The sequence below is a fragment of the Arachis hypogaea genome, chromosome 7, assembly GCF_003086295.3.
Source record: "Arachis hypogaea cultivar Tifrunner chromosome 7, arahy.Tifrunner.gnm2.J5K5, whole genome shotgun sequence".
NCBI lineage: Eukaryota > Viridiplantae > Streptophyta > Magnoliopsida > Fabales > Fabaceae > Arachis > Arachis hypogaea.
Genome location: NC_092042.1, coordinates 50085018 through 50106487, shown reverse-complemented (window position 1 = coordinate 50106487; position 21470 = coordinate 50085018). Strand labels below are relative to the sequence as shown.

Genomic DNA, 21470 nt, shown 5'->3' with positions numbered 1-21470 from the left:
TTAAAATTAGTACTGTATAATAATTAATCTTAAATAAAAAATATTTTTGTATGTATTTATATGTTTTATATTTATTTTAAAATAAAAGATTATACTTGTCATTTTTAACATATTTTTTATTAAAATATATTTATGTATATATATACTAATATATTCTATATTTATAAATTCTATCAATATTTTCTCTTATAGCATTCTTTGATTTTTATTTAATAAAATCTAATAATTTATAAAAAGTAGCGCATCTAATATATACAAAATAATTGAATTGATTTTAAACATACTCTCTTATGGTGTTACTCTTCTTTATTCTTCTTCTCTGCAATTTTTATTTTTTTATTTTATGTTTCGGTACTGCAGAATGAGATAAAAGCAAAAATAATCTCATGAATTTAGTATATCACACAATCAGTTTTATTAAGCATTAAAACGACATAGGATAATTATTAATAATAAATATTAAGGCTTGTATAATTTATATTTTTATATTTAATATTTTTGGTTTTAGGATTATATGAAAGAGATTAAAAATTTAAAATATCTATCCGCTTGATTAATCAAGCATCGATGAATTTAAACTTTACGCAAATTTCTTGTGTGCTAAAGCTATTCTTCTTGTAGTTAATATTCCAAATTGACCAAAACGTCCAAAAATTGCGTAAAGTAAAATTTCACTTTTCATCCTCCGTTGCAAGATGATATAATTTTTTTTTGAAAAATTCTAATCTTCTCGCACCATGCAAGATACTTCAATGAAAATTTTAAAAAATAAAAACAAATGTCTTTCGCACCATGCGTGAAGTCTATGACGATAATCGAGCACTTCACCCCCCAAACGCCATTTTCGGACATAAGAATTTTCCATAATGTAATTTTTTGGCCGAAATGGCGTTCTCTTAATAATTTTATTTTATTTATTTTGTGCGTGGCAGCGTGTGGACCGTGCAATCAATCGTATGGTACGGATAATCCTCAAGTAATCTATGCGGTTCCCAATTTCCCCTTTCGCACACATCACAAATACACATATGATTGACGCCAAACAAATATAAGAATATAAAGAAAAAAAGTTGTTCTTTTCAGGAGCCATAGCCACATGAACTGGCATATCACCCACAATGTTCGGAAACTCGTGTTAGTTGGAAGCAAAATACTGATTCTTGCACGCTCCAAGCTTCTTGGGCCAAATTAGGAACGCGGCATGAAAAAAATGATCTTGCAAACCCAACAACAAGCTCACCAACTTTTCATGTTCTCATCCACTTATAACAAGTCCAACCTTACCTTCAATCACCATGTGCAAATTCACTTCTCCTGCACATTTTCACGAGTGCCATTCATGTCCCTTAGCATGGGAATGGGAAAGCCTTACAAGAGGAGGAATAGGAACCGGAGCAAGTGTTTCTCTTCTTCTACAACAACGCCAGCTCCATTGCCACCAGACCCAGATAAGGTTTTCTCCTGTTTCCTTATTTGATCTTTAGACTGTGTTCGTTAAGTGTTTCTTAATAGAAAATACTGTTGAGTGTTTCGCTACTCCAAACAGATCTCATAACTCTATATTTCTATCCTGAAACGGTTACCAAACCGGACCTTTTTCGTGATGATTTGGTTGATGGGCATTGAGTAATGTTGAAAAGTTGGAAATTTTGTAGGAAGTGAAGAAAGTTGCGGAAGAGAGTGATGATGTGGTTGTAGAGGGTGGCAGTCCCGATCTGCAAACCCTTTTCAGAAGGTTCTGGAAAGTGGCAGCTCCATATTGGTCTTCGGATGACAAGGCTCAGGCTAGGTTGCAGCTTGCAGGTGTCTTTGCTCTCACTTTGGCTACAACTGGAATCAGTGTTGGCTTCAATTTCTTGGGGAGGGACTTCTACAATGCACTTGCCAGTGAGTTCTTTTGATGAATGACTCTATATATATTGCAATGTTTTTCTCTGTGGTAAAGCATATTTTTGTCCTTCGTGTTTGCAATTTTTTTAGAAAATACCCTCTAACATTTAATTTGGTTCAATTTTGTCCCTATGTTTTTTATTCATTTAATTTTGTCCCTAACATTTTTTATTTGTGTCAAAGCTATCCTGAAAGTTTTCAATTTTGTCCCTCATTTTAGAAGAAAATCACAAATATTAGGACAAAAAGCATATTTTATCCTTTCTTTAGTGATGCTTCGTAGATCATAGACAGGATCCTTACTTTCCTTATGCTTCTGAGGTTGTGTTGATGAAAGGCCATTGGCCTGGAATCATGTGTTTTGGTGTATTTATTTTGATTGGCGAATAGCCTAAGCAAGGATGTGAATATATTTTATTTATGTGCAAGAATAGCATGTAAGGTAAATTACATTTTGAATATTAAAAAAGTTGTCAAAGTTTTTGTTATCAAGAACCCTATGTTATGGGCAGAGCTAAGACTGCGTTTGTTTACAAAGACAAGACACTGAGACAGGGACACAAAGACACAAAATTATGTTTGACAGAAGAGACATGGACAGGAACAATATGTCCAGAGACACTGAATTAGTGTATTTTGTGTCCATCCTGACAGGAAGGACACTGAAACACTAACAAGGAACACAACTTATTTTTTATTTTTTCTTTCATTGTTCTTGTTAATTTTTCATAATTATAATTTTTTATTATTATATTTTTTAGCTCAAATCTTTTGAACGAAAAAAAATGAGATTAAATTGGAATTTTATAATTTGTTTAGTTTATCACCAAACAGAATATAAGAACACAACATTTTGTGTCTCATGTCTTGTTCTCAGTGTTTTGTCTTGTCCTATTCTCATAAACAAAACCCAGCTTAAGGGACTTGGTCTTCCCTAAGTGCTTGTCATGTCTTCGATGGAGTCATGACGATTCTTGTGTATATGTGGACACAGCTGCTTTGGCATATTGGGTTATCTTCTCTTTGTTATCTATTTAGGGAAGGTACATTACAGTATGGTTGATGTGATGATGTTGTATGTTGTTTTTAGTATTATTATTATTTACTCTAGTATGAAATGGGAACAAGTAACTAACCCTGTTTAAGTTTGTTAATTCAAGACAAGGATCAAGAACAATTCACCAAGCAACTGCTTTACTACTTGGGTGGCTTTGCTGGAGGAATCCCGGTGAGCACATTGCTGCATTTTCTTAGGTATAGCTCTGCTAGACTTTGCTTTTGTTTCTTCAATGATGAGTTTTCTTACATGATGCAGCATCTAACTTGTAAACATCTAAATTGCCTACATGTTACTTCAGTGGTCATACCATTTCATTTTTTTCGGCCTTTAAATTTCATACCAGGGGAGTTGGACATAGTCATTTTCCCTATTTATCCTTTTTTTACTTTGTTGAATTGCTCATCATTCCTTTTCATCTACAACTGTTTTTGATCTCAAAGCGAGTTAGTTGGTAGATTTAATATCTCATTATAACAAGACTTTGTCCCAAGAAAGAGACAAGAAAATACTACATGGGAACTGCATGACCATTATTTGATAACAATTTTCGTAAGGTTTTCAAGTTAACTGATTTGTTGTTTTTGAAGCAAACAACGATAGTTATAAGTGGAATTGTCAAACAAGTACACTCAAGTTCCACCTCTCTAATTTTCCTGAATATTATTATCATGACTGGAAATAATCTGTCTGGATGCCTTTCGATAAAGTTTTTGGTTTCTCATACCTTGTTCTAGTGTTCTACATATCTTTCTAACCTTGTTCATTCTGTTGCAGTTTTTTGTGTTGAGAGATTATGCAAGAGAAACTCTTTCCTTGAGATGGAGGTCTTGGATGACAAGCTATTACATGGATCGCTATCTTAAGGACCGGACTTTCTATAAAATTCAGTCTCAGTCAATCATTGATAATCCAGACCAGCGAATTGTTGACGATCTAAGTTCGTTCACTGGGACTGCTCTTTCTTTCTCCTTGACACTCTTCAATGCTGCTGTTGACTTGATCTCATTCAGTAATATCTTATATGGAATCTATCCTCCCCTCTTCGTTGTACTTCTTGTATACTCTGTTGGTGGGACAGCTATTAGTGTTTTCCTTGGGAGGGTAATAGTTTTCCATTTTCATTGTGATTCTTTAAGTTGAAATGCAAAACTACCGTTCCGACCCCACTCTCATAAACTTTAACATACATCCCGTTTTATTAACTGGAGATTGTCAAAATGGCAGGAATTGGTGACTTTAAACTTCTTGCAAGAGAAAAAAGAAGCAGACTTCCGTTATGGGCTTGTGAGGGTTCGGGAAAATGCCGAATCGATTGCTTTCTATGGTGGTGAAGATAGCGAAGTGCAACTTCTTCTGCAGCGTTTCAAAAGTGCTTTTGAAAATCTGACTGTGAGATGCTTCTTCTTTAATTTACATATCTTTTTTCCTTTGATTTTATTCATGTAAGATGTTGTCGGTAACTATATTCAAGTCCATGCCTTTGCTTCTTCAGTTGTTAATGCATATATTTCTTCCTCTTAGTCCATATTTTGCCACCTATATAGTAAGCAGCATTTTTTTCCTGTAAAGACCATGCTGTTCATTTATTTTTTAACTTTTTCTTGATTAAAATTGACTCAATTAATGTGAATAAACTCAAGTATTGACAGTAAACCAAATATTGTCTTTGAGAGCTAAGCGCTAAGCATGACTATTGTTTGCAAGGCCAATATTGTATAACATTAGTGGAAAAAAAAAAGGTGTGATAAAATTATGGTTCAGAGCAAAGGGGTTTCAACTTTCAATTCAAAGACCTCGTTTACAGAAATCTTGCATGAAATGATAAATATCATTAGCAGTTTCAAAGGAATATCTAGTGCCGTGGTGTCTATAACTTAAAAAAATGCTATTGCCTTTTAAGGAACTTAGAATTGCCAAATAAGGAGTTCCTTTCGTAGACTTAACATATACAAAACATCGAAAAGTTGAGTGGGTTAAACTTCAAAATCAGATTGCACAATCTTATGAGACTCAATGCAAGCTTGCTTTTCATATTAACAGCTAGGCCAAACATTATGATTCTTCTACATCAAAACTCTTCTAATATGATCAGTAGATTTTTCATTGAACTGGATGACTGGAAAACTATAGAAGGCTGTACATACACTGGTGGGTCTTGAGTTGTAAACTAAGCTCAATGTCTCATTTAATGTGTGATCACTTAATTATAGCTTCCCAGCACTGTCTATTTGCCATAGCCATGTGTACTGACTTGTTTTTTGGTTTGGAGAAAAACTATTAAATGTATCCTTATTCCAACACTAATTCTTTTCTTGCATTTATCCAATAAAAATAATGCTGTAACTTAAAATAGGTTGATGAATATTGTAACTTATCATTTTGTTACATTACAGAGATTGTTGATTTCTTCTAGAAATCTGGACTTCTTCACCAGTGGCTACCGCTATCTCATTCAAATTCTTCCTGCCGCTGTTGTTGCTCCAATGTATTTCTCTGGAAAGATTGAGTTTGGTGTCATCAATCAATCAGTCTCTGCTTTTAATCATATCCTTGGTGACTTCTCCCTCATTGTGTACCAGTTTCAAGCTATAAGTGCTTTTTCTGCAGTTATTAATCGGCTAGGTATAACATTGTTTTTCTCTTTTCTCTTTCGTATTACATTTTGTTATTTGTAGATCTCATGAATGATATTTGCATAAGTGAACAAGTTCTTCCTCTCTGGAAACGAGAGCTATTTTAAGATAGGTTGTAGTTTCATTTTCACATACACATAAAAGAACCAGAAATTTAAGATGTTACGATGATATGATATGTTTACTTGCAAGGAAACTATGACTTTGCTCTACATATACTTTAGAACTTGTATATCCCCTTTGAAGGTGTTTGATGAATTTCATAAGAATGGAAAGATTGGTGTTGACATTATTTCTGTTTTCATCACTGATTCCTAAGAAAGATAGGTCAGTCAGAGTCAAAGGTCCTTTCATCCACTTGAGTGAAGTTCTGGGGCACATGACACCATTTTGGAAAATCGAAGTGCTTTTGCAGCAAGAAAGCTGATCTTAGATGCAGCTTTGATTGCTAATGAGTTGGTGTCTGATATGAAAAAGCGAGCTTAAGAGTGTTTGGTCTACAAAAGACTTTTGAAAAAGCTTACGATAAGGTCAACTGGGTTTTTTGGATAAGGTGGAAGGAAAAAGGATTTGGCTCTAAATGGAGGAAATGGATTTCAGGTTGCCTTGTTACAAGTACTTTCTTAGTCATGGTTAATGGCGAGCCAAGTTCATGATTCAAGGATGAGAGGGGTTTGAGGGAAGGTCACCCTCTCTATTTCCCTTCCTCCCTTCATATTCAATTTAGTGGCTGATGTTGTTAGTCGGTTGGTTGTTAGAGAAGAGTGGAGGGGGCTTGTTAAGGGGTTAACAGTAGGATCAGAAGTGATTGTGGTTTCTCGTTTGCGATTGCGGATGATACAATTTTTTTCTTGGAAAATGATAAGGAGAGCTTCTCTAATGCTCTCGATCTTTTATGTTTTCCAGCTAGCCTCCGGTTTGAAGATTGTTATGGGTAAATTGGCTTTATGGGGATTAATATTGACCCAACTGATTTCTATGGTTGGATGTGAAATTCTGGAATAGCCTTTTGTTTATATGGGTGTTCTCTTAGGTGGGAACCCTACTTCAACCTCTTTTTGGGTCCTGTTGTCATGAAGATTTCTAAGCATCTTCAAGTTGGAAAGGAGCATATTTCTCACTAGGAGGAAGGATCAGTCTTATTCAGTCTTGCTTATCAAGTGTCCCTCTTTATTTCCTATCTTTTTATTTTCCTATACCAAAGGGAGTGGCTAAAACCATTGAGAATATAGTGAGGGATTTCCTTTGGTCTAGTGCTATGGATTCAATACGAGATCATTTGGTGTGTTGGAGATTTGTTGTCTACCAAAAAATGAGTATTGGGTCTTGGTAATCTGGTATAGAAAAGTATCAAAAATGCTATTTGTATACTAAAATCAACCACTGTATTTATGTACAAATACATGTGTTGTTTAATTCATTTTCAATGTGTATTCCAACATGTATTTTATACTAGTGGCTGATTTTAGTGTACCTGCATGGTTAAAAATACATTAGTGTGGCAACAAAATGGCTATGGAATTTTCCATTAGAACCACATTCTTTTTGGCATAAGGTTATTAGAAGCAAGTATGGCTTGAATAGAAATGAACTGGATGCAAATCTTGCTTCACATGCTACTCATTATAGTTCTTGGAAATTTATTTATGGTGGTTATGCTCCTTTCATACCTTTACTTTCTTTGAAAGTAAAGATGGATCTCGCTGTCTCTTTTAGGAAGATAATTGGCTAGGTGATGCTCCTTTACTTGGCTTTTCTTTGTCTGTATCGCTTATCTGTTTTACATAATATTACTGTTGGAGACTTCTATTCAATATAGGGATCTCATCTTCCTATTCTTGTACCTACTTTTTTAGAAATCTTAATGATAGAGAGTCTATTGAGTTAGGAAATCTTTTAGGTCTGCTTGAAAATGCCCTTTCTACCCCTGACAAAAGCTTATGGTCTCTTGATTCATCCGTCTCTGTTGGTGTCTTCCACTATGGCACCTTTATGCTCGACAGAATTAACACTGTTGACAATTTATAAGTTAGACGACCACATTAGGCTATATGCCCAAATGTGTGCTTGATGTGCTGGGGACATTCAGAAACAGTCTCAATTTTGTTTATCACTTGTCTCATGGCTGATTCTTTGTGGATTTCATTGTTCAGCATGTTTTGAGCATCTTGAGTGTGCCTTGCATCACTGGATCGATTTCTTTTGACAAGATTTGCAGGTTTTGGGAAAGATGCTAAATTTTTTGGGCAATGGGCAATATATTCCACTATTTGGACCATTTGGTTAGAACACAATCTACGAACTTTTAATGATAGATTTGCAGGAAAAACTATTCTTTGGGATAGAATCAGGCGTTTAGCATCTATATGGCGTAAAGCACATGGTTTTTCCAACTTTTCCTCTCAGACATGATGAGAAGTTTGAAAGCTGCAGTTCATTGACGTTTGATGCCTTGTTTGTATTCCTTTTGGTTTGGAGGAACTCTTTTCCTCCTCCCCACTGTATTGTTCCCTCAATACAATAATGAAGTTTTCTTTCGTTATAAAGAAAATGATAAATTCTGCATAGTTTTATATTATAGTGTTAGCTTCTCAAAATCATCTGCATAGATAATCTATTAAACACTAAAGAGTTCTTTCTCTATGGAATATGCAGGTGAGTTTGATGATATTTTGGACAGAAGCAGCTCAAAATCTCTGTCTGATACTTTGGAAGACATACATATTACATATAAAGATTTCAGAAGTTCGTCTGCATTGGAATCTAATGGATCGACACCATCAGAAAGTTATGAAACATTGCTGGAGATAAACAATTTGACTCTTAAAACTCCAAGTGAATCTACACTTATAAGAGACTTATCAGTGACAATCAAAGAAAAGGATAATTTATTGGTAAGTAATCGACATCCCAACTTAAAAACATCCATATCAGTCTTCATTCCTTGTACTTGATGTCATTGAGCGACACTTCCATCCCAAATGCTATACTCCCCATTGTGTAATATCCCTTTGAGCATGAAGTGTGGACAATGTCCATCTTCTCTTATGCTGAAATTAAATGTCATATTTAGAAGAATTAGGGAGGCAAGAATTGAAATCTAGACCAACACTAAAGGATTTGATTCCATATCATGAACTCACTCTCTCAAAAGCTTAACTTTTTGGTTAGGACTTTGCATAAAAATAAAATTTAGATTTGTATTCTGAATAAGTTCAACCTCGTTAGTCTGTATGGTTGTACAAAAAATCATTTCTAAATCTAACCGATATAACAGGTGATGGGACCAAGTGGAAGTGGTAAGACCTCCTTGTTAAGAGCTCTGGCTGGTCTATGGAGAACTGGAACCGGAAAGATTGTGTACTATGTAAAAGGTGGAGAAGAGTCTGAGCGAATGATTTCTTCCGATGCAAATACTCCTTCAATAAATGTTGCTAATGATACATTTGAAGATCATGGAAAATTTGCAAGCAAAAAATCTAGAATTTTTTTCCTTCCTCAAAGACCATATATGGTTTTGGGCACTCTTCGTCAACAATTGCTTTATCCAATATGGACTGATGACACAGTTTCTACATCAGGAGATACTGAACAAAAAAGTATGTCATTTCTAGTTTCTTGTTCCCACATGCCTAAACTTGTTTTTCTCTAATTATGATGCAAACTCCATATACATTTATATTTTAAAAATGTCTTTTACACACCGTCTTAAACTTATTTGCTCAATCGTGCACTGACATATGATTTGATGTTGAAATGAACTCCTCTTAATTTATGAATGCCAGACACGCTGTTGTAATTATTTTGTAATGATCACAGGAGAACTATATTTAATCCAAAATAAAGTTTTAGTTTAATCTATTTATACAAAGGAGGGAACATAAAAACATGTGATTGTTATCCCAGAGATATTATTAGGTAAGTTCTTTTTATAGGGACTTCTAGACAATAAAAACTTCTGATCCATTTCTGTTAAAGTCTACCTAGTACCTACACAATAAGATTATCTGATGGTGAAACAAGCCTATACAACCATTTGAATCTTAGAAATGTCTCGATTAAGCTTTAGACTAACATTGATCCGTTTTCTTAACAAGGATCAATCCAGGTCCAAATGATTGAAGTAGATAAATAGATGTTCTTATTTATTCCTAACCATTTTGAGCAGAACCTAGACTTTGTAGGCAAGTGAACGAATTCTTAAATGTTCAATTTTGAGAATTGACTTTGAGGTTGCTAGGTGCTCATTGACAACTTATTATTTTTTTTTTTCTTTTGGCTACTGATTTTCTAATTTAGTAATGAAAGAGGAAACGAGCATAATTAATCATATAACTCTGCCTAATAGTAATAAATACTATTATATTATCTGAATATACAGGGTCCTACTTGATTTAGATCACTGGAATATTATTCGTATGTTGGCAGGAACGCGTGCAAGCTTTACTGATCGAGTTTATTTTGACATTTTTCTGCAGATGTGCTTCCTTTCTTGACTAAGTTCCCAAACTCGGACATCATAAAAGATAAGCCTATGAAGCCAACAACGAATGAGCTAATAAAGGTCTTAGAGGATGTCCGCCTTGGCTATTTATTGGCTCGATTCAGTTTAGATTCCACATATGAATGGTCTAGTGTTCTTTCTTTGGGAGAGCAGCAACGCCTTGCATTCGCTCGTCTTTTGCTTTCGAGGCCTCAGTTGGTCTTGTTAGATGAATCAACAAGTGCACTTGATGAAGCCAATGAGGTATTCTTGAATTCTAAGTTCTGATGACATATAATTATATCTGAATTGGATGTATGACACATCATGTGGATAGCTATGGTATTCATTGAATTGACCATTCTGTTCTGTTCAAATTTTAGGCACTTTCATCTAAACATTATAGACATACTTATAAAAGATTGATTATCTAAACTTTAGGACAAAAATTATTGTCTAACAGTATACTCATACTTATTGTTATTTGTGAATAAGATTTTTATTTCTTAATTTCTAACCCCACCACCCAGAACCAAAAAACCTTTTGAAATATATGAATACAGGGTGCACGTGCACCATAGCAGGGAGGTGGTGGCCACCCCAAAATTTTAGATCACATATAATTTTTTTTCCCCTTAAGTCGGCCCCTTTTCAAAGTTTTTCACACTAAGTATTAACATTTCTGGAAACTTTCATGGTAAGCATATGTCTGGTTGGCGGTATAAAGTTTTGGGGATTAGCTTTCAGGGTATGTTCAATTGATTCGTTTGATGTGTTTGACAACTTTTATGGATGATCTGTATTTGGCTGTAAGAATATCTTTTGCTGGAGGGTGGAACAAAACATTTCATACATGAATTTCTTGTGTAAATTTATACATTGAGCTCATTGGAAAAAATTTCACCAAGTTGATAGTCCAATTGACTTTTGGATTCAGGTACGTTTCAAAGTATTGGTTGAAATAATCAAATAAGCAGCGAACCGCTGTTACTTTACATATTTAAATATAACTGTTGACCATGCTAATATAAGTTACTACATGTTTTGTGTCTAGAAAAGCATACTAGATATTCTGCAATGCTACATTTAGAACTTCTAGTGAAAACGATGCGAGTCAAACCAAACATGCTAGTGCTTCCACTATCTTGCAAGAGTGTGTTTCTGTTTTCTTGTTTTATTTTGTGAGGTTTCCTTGTTATACAATAGATGTTTAGGAAGGAAATAGTGAAAACATAAGAAAATAAGGGTCTCATTTTCTATTTTCATTTTCAGTATCTTATGTTTTCAGAATTTTTGTGAAGAAAAAAGAAAAATATTAAAAACATAAAACACTAAAATGTAAAAAAAAAATAGAAAAATGAATACTAAACGCATCCTATTGTTTCTGTGTTTGTATTTTTTATTTTATTATTATTTTCTCTACAAGTTTCCAAAGATAAGAAGGCAGGTAAGTGAATGCTATGGTGCTTATGACATTGTGCCTAACTTATTAAAAAAGACAAATAGATAATATTAATAAATTTTAAATATTTTACTTTTACTTTATATATTTTATTTTTTACTTATAAAAGCAAATTAGACAATTTAAGTACCATAATAAAAGGTACCATAGAATTCACCAAGCAGGAAATGGAGAACAGAATACAGGAAACTCAGTCAAGACCTAAAGATTTTCATTGATGTAATGATTTGATGTCACTGAATTTTTGTTGCAGGCTCATTTGTACCAGCTGATTGGAGCAGCAGACATAACATACATCAGCATTGGCCACCGGTCCACGTTGCGCTATTACCACAGCAAGATCCTAAGCATATCCACGGCGGATTCCGACGATGAACAGTTGAATTGGAGTATTGGACCCACAAGACATGAATCCTCTCTAGAATTTACAAATCAATGATTTTAGGGAGCTTCAGAATTGGTTGCAAATTTTGCAATGCTTTGATACGAGTGCTCCGAATTTGTTGAAATATAAGTTTGATGTACCTGGATGTCAATATGTAGGATTTTCCGTGCAACTAGCTGCTACAACATTTAACTTTAATATACACGTGAATGAATATTAGGAAACTTGGCCGTTTTCATTTCATTGTTTTTAAGTGCTGTTTCTAGCTCATTTTGGTAATGGTACTTGTTTCTAACATTCTTTAAGATTTATTATTATTATTATTATTATTATTATTATTATTATTATTATTCATGAAAGGGAACAACCTAATTAGACTGGGCTAGAAAGGCAAGGGGAGGAAGGGAATCAAACTCAGATTTCTTTCTGGTTGGAGAGTTTACAAGGAGATGAAATAATATTTTATTAATCTTATTTAAAGGTTACAGTATAAATAATGAATAGAATATTTGTAAAATAATTTAGAGGTTAAAAAATTCTTATTACGTAATTAATTTGATTGCCAATAAATGCATAAGTGGGTGAATGACATGATTTATGCTGTCCACACTTTACTGGGCTGAAATGGAATTTTTTAATTTTTCTTTTAAAAAAATACGAGGGTATCCACATTTTATTGAAAGCGAACAAAGATTTTTTACACCATTTCACAGGCGAAATAGGTTTGAACGTTTTTTCTTTTTTTAATTTCTTTTTTTGGAAAAACAATTTTACGTTAGGCAAATTGGTCAAAATTTAGAAAAGTGATCTCCAAGGGAACAGGAAAATTAATTTAAATCCTGTATTAATTTTGAAACAAAGAAGAACCTTTGAAGACAGATAATTTGCAATTTGATAGATGAAGTATCGCCTGAAATTGGAAAGAGTGAACACGTGGGGCAGAGAGGAGGATGAAGAATGGTCGATACTTTTTGGCTTTTTAAAATTTATGTATTATCCTTTATGATGAATGAGTTGATATGATGAAAATAAAAATTCTTGATGCCCTGCAATAGCTTAATAATCTTTGTAAATATGTAGATAAAAATACATAGTGGTTCACCTTTATGTTAATTGATCCTGTAACTTCACTTATTATATGAATGTCACGTCTATTATTATATTATAAGAATGTTGTGGATAGATTGCTGTTTGACAAGTGGAATTTTTTGTGTTTAACAAGTGCATAGCTTTACTGACTAACACGTAAAAACTAAACAATATTAAGCTATGTGAATAAAATAATGGACTAGCGCAATAAAATTATATTTTCAACTTTTTCAAAATTTAAACTTGTCAATAAAATGCTACTCAGGACACGTCCTAAACCATTACGTTAAACTTGAAACTATTTGAGAGTATTATTTATTCAAAAATAATGAGTGTATTTCTATTTCAAACCTGCATAAACATAACAGAAATATATGATATGTTAATGGATGTAAATCCAACAAAACTTCAAAAAATTTCAAGGTTTATGCTGTGCACTTATGGAAAGTTTCAAACAAGTACAATGACAAAGAAATCAATGGCATTGAGATGGTTCTTCAGGATATCAAAATAAGTGTGTTGGATATATAGTATAACTGATTATTTTCTGGTTTCTAATAGTGTTCCTAATGACATGCTGTTTTCAAATTTTCTAGGGCGGTAGGATCCGTGCTTCAATCCCAAAACCATTGGTCAAGAAGCGGAGAGATAATATTGTGGAGTTTAGCATGTACGTGATGTTTAACTTTATAGTGGTGGATAAAAAAGAGAAATCAGGACAATTACAAATAGATGGACCATCAATTTTCACAAAATACCACTGTTCTTTCAATACCTCATCCCAATTTTTCTCTAGAGGCATTTTCTTTTAAGCCTATTGTGGAGCTGCTTAGAGCTGACAAGATCGATAATTCAATACTCATAAGTAATGCAAAATTTAAAAAATGTTACCAGTTATAGATTTATCCAACAAATGAGAAAATTAATTTAGTTTCGATCTTTCATTGTTGTGTAGATATCATTGGTGAAGTGGTTGGAAAAGAGAATCCAAGAGAGTTTATTACTAGCGAAGGTAGAGAGACAAAGCGTTTGACTATTTTAATCGAAGGCATTGAGTAAGAGTTCTCAACAGTAGTTTAATTTGTTCACTTTGGTTATGACTGCACTTGTTAACAAAATTTTTATTGTTCTAACATTGTGATGTAAAAACAATAGCATTGGGTGTATGTTGTTTGGAGACATGGTAGACCAAATTCTACCATATCTCGAGGAAGAAAGGATGGAGCCTTTGATAGTTATAGCTCAATGCTTTAAACTGAGCAAGTGGAATGGTATGCGTTTACACCAAATGGATTGTTGTTTTGCTTACTATTAATGGCATTAACAATCTAAGAACATGTGACTCACAATAATCTATATTCTCGTATAGAAAAAATATTAGTGTATAGTCACTTTGAGTAGTCCAAATTACGTATTAATCCTGATTTGGAAGAGGTTAGAGATTTTTGTAACATGTTAGTTAACATTCACAATGAGTGATTATGCGAGAAGAATTTTTTCTTTTTGTGTATGGGTTGTGATGTCGGTATTTAATAATTTTGTAGGAGACTTTCTGGAAAACTGGCAAACTCGGCCAGAATTAGTCAAGTTTCATCTCATGACCTGCGTTTTGGTGCCGACGAGCTAAAAAAGGGAAATGTTGTTGTTAAAACTATAGAAGAAGACATCAGCTCAACACAGGCGAGGATAATTAGTACAAGAATCTACTTAGTCTATTTTCATTACTAGATATTAAAATTTCCATGCTATTATTTTCAAGAAGGGCCTATATGGATTGTCGGTACAATAGTTTCAATTAACTCTAGCAAGGATGATTGGTATTACAAATTATGACAAAAATGCCCAAAGAAAGTAGAAACTCCTATTAGAAATAGATATGAGTGTGGTAGATGTGATCACACCCACGGAGCTGCATCATTTAGGTGTGTGTGACATATATGTTAAATTTATAAAATATATATTTTCTGTTTCAGGCATTGATATTCTTTTGGGTTCCTACTTGCGTCATTAATGTTTAGACGTGTTTGAATCAGGTACAAAATTGAGGTGATGGCATGTGACGCAACGGGTAGCATAACATTGTTAATGTGGGATAGGAAAACGGTACAGCTATGTGGGAAGCAAGTTGACTAGATCAAGAACGAGGTATTATGTAAGATATGCAGTCGTTATTTATTTTTCTTTAACAAGTATAGTGATTGATGTCTATAAACACCCTAGGCCTTTGATGGAGATGGATAGCCCCCCGCTTTGAAAACCATGATGGATAGGAAGTTATTTTTCAAGGTTAACGTTAAATTATCGAACATTAGACAGTATGACCAGATTTATTCCATCATGAAAATATGTGACGATGAGGAGATTGTAGAAATGAATCACCCCAAGAAAGTGCTTAATCTCGCCTCGGATGCTATAACTGTATGTGCTATAGTTATTTCTTCTTGACAATGGAAATATTAACTATGCTAGCATGTATATTAAATGTATGATTAAGTTTTTTGGATGTCTCTTTATAAGACAATGGGTGCAATGACTCGATCAATGTGTTAGCGATTTTGGCCAATATGCAAAACGATATTGATTCTATTTTTTCTGTGGTGAACTTATATAATATAATTGCTAACAAGTATTTTTTTTGTTCAGTATTTTTTATATAAATAAAGGTTAAATTATAATTTTGTTGTTATCAAGATGGTATGGAGGACAGTGTGACCAGTCTCAAAGAGAAAATTCTAGCTAAAAGAGCTACCATGGGAATGAAACCGTCTTTGCCTATAAATGTTAACAATGAAGATGAATTGGGATTTTCCACCAACAAGTTCAGTCGCAAGGGTTGAAAGAGGCATAAGATACAAATTAGTGGGAGTGATAATTAGGCATAATGCATGATTAATAGCATAGTTGGATTTCCGTATGTTGTTTGGTATGTGTAGTATTTTGGTTCTTATATTTTGATACAATTATGGAATCAGATTGACAATATTTAGAGGTTTTTGTATTTGTTTTTGTTTTTGTATTAGTTCAGTCATAAGTATGCTAACGTATGGTACTTGGTTATTTTAAAGTATGGTGACTGATTTTGGTATGAAATTATTAGGCTAATATATTTTAGGGTAAATTTTATATGTGACTCTCATGTGATCATTGTAGCAGTACATTATTTATAATTCCAATGCAGTATTTATATTAATTCTCATTAGCAATATATTTGTAGATTTTTGAATCAAGTCTAAATATACTGTAAGTTATATATAGTTGATATATAAAAATTGATATGAACTAAATTGCACCAATTATGAAAATTTTGATAGTATAGTTGAGAATGAAAATTTGTTATAAGATTTTCAATATTTTAATTTAACAAATTGACTTTAACTAATCTAACACCAAAGGACGTAAAGTGATGATGGCTTATAAGCAGGATATAACTTTATTATTGTTATGCTATTAGTTTATCTAAAGAATTTTTTTTTGTTAGAGTGTAACTGGATATAGCATTATTTTTGTATTGTGGACATGCTAATTAACATTGAATGTAAATCAAATAATAAACGATTACCTGTAACTGATGTATTAGCCATCATAAGCTTTCACAACGACAATTTTGGTAATGCTATTTTATTTGTTGTAGTTATTGAGACACTGGAATGGACATTTAAACCAGAACAAGGTGCTGAATTGGCATGTTGAATCTATCGAGATGCATCCAAGTAAAAAATATGTGTTACTTAGCCAAACTTTATCAAAACCTATTCAAAGAAAATTAAGAAAGACTCATTATATCATTTGTTCAATAAATAAACAATTAATTCTGATATATAATTTACAAAAATTAATTCATTATAAATTCTGTGGTATATAGTCCCTTATAGCTACAAACAAGCAAGAGAATTTTTCGGTATCCACTAAGTTGAATCAAGAAGTGGAGCTCCAACCAAGTAAAAAATCGAAAAACATCAAAGTTTAAATTATTAATAAATTTAAAATATATTGCATCCATAGATGGTCGAATAACAATATAGGAATTTATTTATTGGAATAAATATATTGGTCCAAAAAGAGATACTAACCACTTTTTAAAAATTATAGAAAGAATAGTACATCATGCTAGATGTTGCCATGAAACCGTATAACAAGAATGACAGTTCTAATATTTGTACTTTTATGCGATTCAAGAAGTTAGATATCTTCAACTATTTTGACTTATGAGAGTATAACTTTTAGTGACTTTATGAAAACTTATTTAGAGGAAAAAAGGAAGACTCATTACATGATTCATTCATACAGTATATACCATATAATAGTATTACACATCATGACATGCCATTGGTGCGCGAAATTGGCTCTGCAATATTCGCACATATAGACCGGCAAGTGCACCGGTTCGTCCAAGTAATACTTCAAGTGAGTGAGGGTCGAATTCCACGGAGATTGTTGGTTTGAGCAAGCAATGGCTATCTTGTAGATCTTAGTCAGGCGATTAGAAAAGATGATTGTTGTGAAAAATGCATAAAAAAGAATAAATAAAACATTACTAGATAGATGTGAATTCAATGGTATGAGAATGGTTGAGGCTTCAGTGATGCTTCTTCCTTCTGGATCAACTTTTCTCACCATCTAGTCCAACTTCTGTTGATTCTTCCATGGCAGGTTGTAAGTGATTAATGCCAGGTCAGTGGTCATTAATCTCCTTTGCTTCAGATCAAACGCCAGGTCAGTGGTCATCCAATCTAAACGGGGGTAAAACTCCTGCATTCCATTCCCTTGGTGATCCTACTCAAAACGCCACAGACAAGGTCGGATCTTCCGGATCAGAGAATGCTGCCTCATGATTCTAGCCTATACCACAAAGGCCATAATCACTCTGTACCTCGGCTGAACTGATGTCTCCAAGTCTCCAACGAAGTCATGGATTAGCCGTCTAAGAGATGTATAATAAAGCTTGTGGTTCAGTACTATCCCATCAAGGACTCGCAAGAATCCATGTAGAAAAGGGATGATGGTCAAGTTACACTCCCAATTCATTAGGATGAAGAACAAATATACATCTTAGAATGAAATCAAGCATAGATTGAAATAGAATAGTGATATTATTAATCCATAAGACTCAGCAGAGCTCCTAACCTTAACCTATGAGGTTCAGTTGCTCATACTGTACAGAATGTAATGTTCCAAAGTAAAAGTAGAGGAAGAAGATCCTAAATAAGGGTGATCTTCTCCTATATATAATAACCTAATAACTAAGAAGTACAAAAATATGAGAGAATAGACTAGAGGTGCGAAATCCACTTGTGGGCCCACTTGAGTTGAGTTCTTGGGCTGAGTTTGGCATCCACTTTGAAGAATGGGTGTTAAACACCCCATAGGGAGGTGATCCACACTGCCTTGTATGCTTGGTGCGCATTGAACGCCAGCTCTACTCTCCCTTTTGGGCGTTGGACGCCAGCTGCTCCCCTTTGGGCGTCCAACGCTAGGAATGAGGTTGGTGACTGGCGTTGAATGCCAGTTTTGGACCTACATTTCCAAAGCAAAGTATAGACTATTATATATTGCTAGAAAGCTCTAGACGTTAGTTTTCCAACGCCATTGAGAATGCATTTTTAGATCCAGAAATTCTTGTGCGAGTGCACGAAAGTCAGATTCTGACAGCATCTGCAGTCCTTTCTCTATCTCTAAATTGGACTTTGCTAAAACTCCTTAATTTCAGCCAGACAATATCTGAAATCACATGAAAACACACAAACTCAAAGTAGAATCCAAAAATGTGAATTTTGCACTAAAACCTATGAAAATATAATAAAACTTAAACAAAACATAACAAAAACTAAATGAAAATGATGCCAAAAAGCATATAAAATATTCGCTCATCAGAACACCAAACTTAAACTGTTGCTTGTCCCCAAGCAACCAAAACAAAGTTAGATTAAAAAAAAGAGAAGGATACAATAAATCTCTAAGTTTTGATGAAGCTCAGTTTCAATTAGATGAACGGGACTAGTAGCTTTTTGCTTCTGAATAGTTTTGGCATCTCACTCTCCTTTGAAGCTCAGAAGTGTTGGCATCTTTAGGAACTTAGAATCCAGATGATATTATTGACTCTCCTAGTTTAGTTCTTTTTTATTCTTGACACAGCTTCTTCTGAGTCTTGGCCGTGACCCTAAGCGCTTTATTTTCCAGTATTACCACTGGATACATAAACACCACAGACACTTAACTGGGTGAACCCTTTTGGATTGTGATTCAGCTTTGCTAAAATCCCCAGATAGTGGTGTCTAGAGTTCTTAAGAACACTCTTTTTGTTTTTAATCATGACTTTAACTGCTCAGTCTCAAGCTTTTCACTTGACACCTTCACACCACAAGCATATAGTTAGGGAAGCAACTCTTTTGAACTGTTTAGACCAAGACTTTGTTTCTTGTAGGCCCTCCTAACCATTGATACTCAAAGCCTTGGATCCTTGCTCTTGCCTTTTGGATTAAAGAGCTTATTGGCTTTTTGCTTTTATTTTTGCTTTTTTTTTGCATGTTATCTTATTTTTTTATTGCTTTTTGTTGCTTTTTCTTGCTTCAAGAATCAATTTTTGGATTTTTCAGATTACTAATAATACTTTTCCTTTTTCATCATTCTTTCAAGAGCTAATATTCTTAAATCCAACATCAAATATGTACTGTTCATTCATACATTCAGAAAGTAATGCAATGCCACCACATCAAATAATTGAACTATTCTTATTATATAACTCGAAATTCATGCACCTCACTTTTCTTTTTCAAATAAATTTTCTTTTAAGCATGGTGAGAGATATATGGAATATTTCATAGCTTTAAGACATAAATAAAGATGATCATGCACTAAAAATAGAAAACAGACAATGAAATACAATGGAAGACAGAAAAATAAAAATAACATAAGAAAGGGGATTAAGGGAACGGGATCACCTTAGTGACGGCGGCTACTACGCCTTCTAGTGGATCCAATGGAGTGCTTGATTTCTTCTATGTCATGATCCTGCCTCTGTTGTTCTTCCCTCATAACTCTTTGATATTCTCTTATCTCATGGAGGATGGTGGAGTGCTCTTGGTACTCCACCCTCAGCGGATCCATGTTAGAGCTCAATTCTCCTAGAGAGTTATGCCATTGTTCCCAGTAGCTTTGGGGAAAAAATACATCCCTTGTGGTATCTCAGGGATTCCTTGTTGAGGTAGCTCCACATGCTCTTACTGTGGTTCATGTTCCTGATGAGGGAAAAACGATTCCACACAAACTCACCGGCAAGTGTACCGGGTCGCATCAAATAGTAATAACTCACAAGAGTGAGGTCGATCCCACAGGGATTGATGGATTGAGAAATTTTAGTTAGGTGATGAATATAGTTAAGCGAATATTTGGTGATTTGAGTGATTTTGATTAACAAAAGCTAAATTGCAAGTAAGTAAAGGTGCAGAAGGTAAATTGGACAGAAAAGTAAAGTGTAGAAGAGATAAATTGTAGAAACTTAAAGTGCAAGAAAGTAAAATAGCTGAAACTTAAAGTGCAAGTAATGTAAATGACTGAAACTTAGATTGCAAGAAATGTAAATGGCTAAAGCTTAGAGTGCAAGAAATTTAAATTACTGAATCTAAATTGCTGAGAAACTTAAATTGCTTAAAGAGTAAAGGGATTTGGGTGCTGAGATTCAGAATTGAACAAGAAAATGCAAATTAAAGTAAATCAGAGAGACATGAGATGAAGAGATTTAGCTCAGTAGCCAAGCAGAAATGAAAAATTGCTTAAAGGAACAAACAACAAGAAAACTTAGCTCAATTATGAAATTCTAAAAGAGAAACTAAAGATCGAAGAAGAGCACTGAGATCAGAAAGCAGATCTAGACCTCAATTACTCCCTTGACCAAACAGAAAAGAAATTGTAGAAGAAATAAAAAATGAAAACAGCAAAGGAAATTCAGATCCAATTTCTAAATTCTCAGAACTATGTAGAAGACAAGCAAAGATGAATTTCAGATCAAGAAATGAAATGGAGTTCTTCAATCTCAATCCAAAAACCCAGAACAGAAAGTAGAAGTTGCAGAAGAGAGAAAAAAATGAAAACAGAAAGCAAAACTAGATCTAATCCCAATTCCCCAAATTCAAAAACAAATGAAAATTAAAAGTGAAATACTAAAATGAGCTAAAGGTCCTTTACAAATCAAATTAACTCCTATTTATACACTTTCTATTTTGGTCTTCAGAGCCTGGAATGTGCTTTTAAATTCTATGAAGAATTGGGTCCAAAATGGCTTGGTTCAAGTGGCATGGATCAGGGTGCATTTGATTAGCTCCCAGGGTAGCGCTCCGTTGGGTTTTGTGAGCGTTGCATTCATTTTCCTTTGGCCAAGCATGCTTGGTATGCGAAATCGTGATTCACACTTTTCACAACTCCGCATAGCTGACTAGCAAGTGCACTAGGTCGTCCAAGTAATACCTTACATG

General features: G+C 33.9%; 1 protein-coding gene across 1 annotated transcript; it reads left to right on the top strand.

The window, feature by feature from the left end:
• Positions 1-944: 944 nt before the first annotated feature.
• LOC112703035 (ABC transporter D family member 2, chloroplastic) lies at positions 945-12156 on the top strand. The gene is made up of 10 exons (XM_025754334.3): positions 945-1453; positions 1656-1887; positions 3051-3118; positions 3725-4051; positions 4175-4339; positions 5344-5572; positions 8239-8477; positions 8861-9182; positions 10062-10330; positions 11782-12156. Exons 1-10 carry the CDS (start codon positions 1202-1204, stop codon positions 11965-11967), a joined length of 2289 nt encoding a protein of 762 aa, XP_025610119.1. The 5' UTR covers positions 945-1201; the 3' UTR covers positions 11968-12156.
• The last annotated feature ends 9314 nt before the right edge of the window (positions 12157-21470 follow it).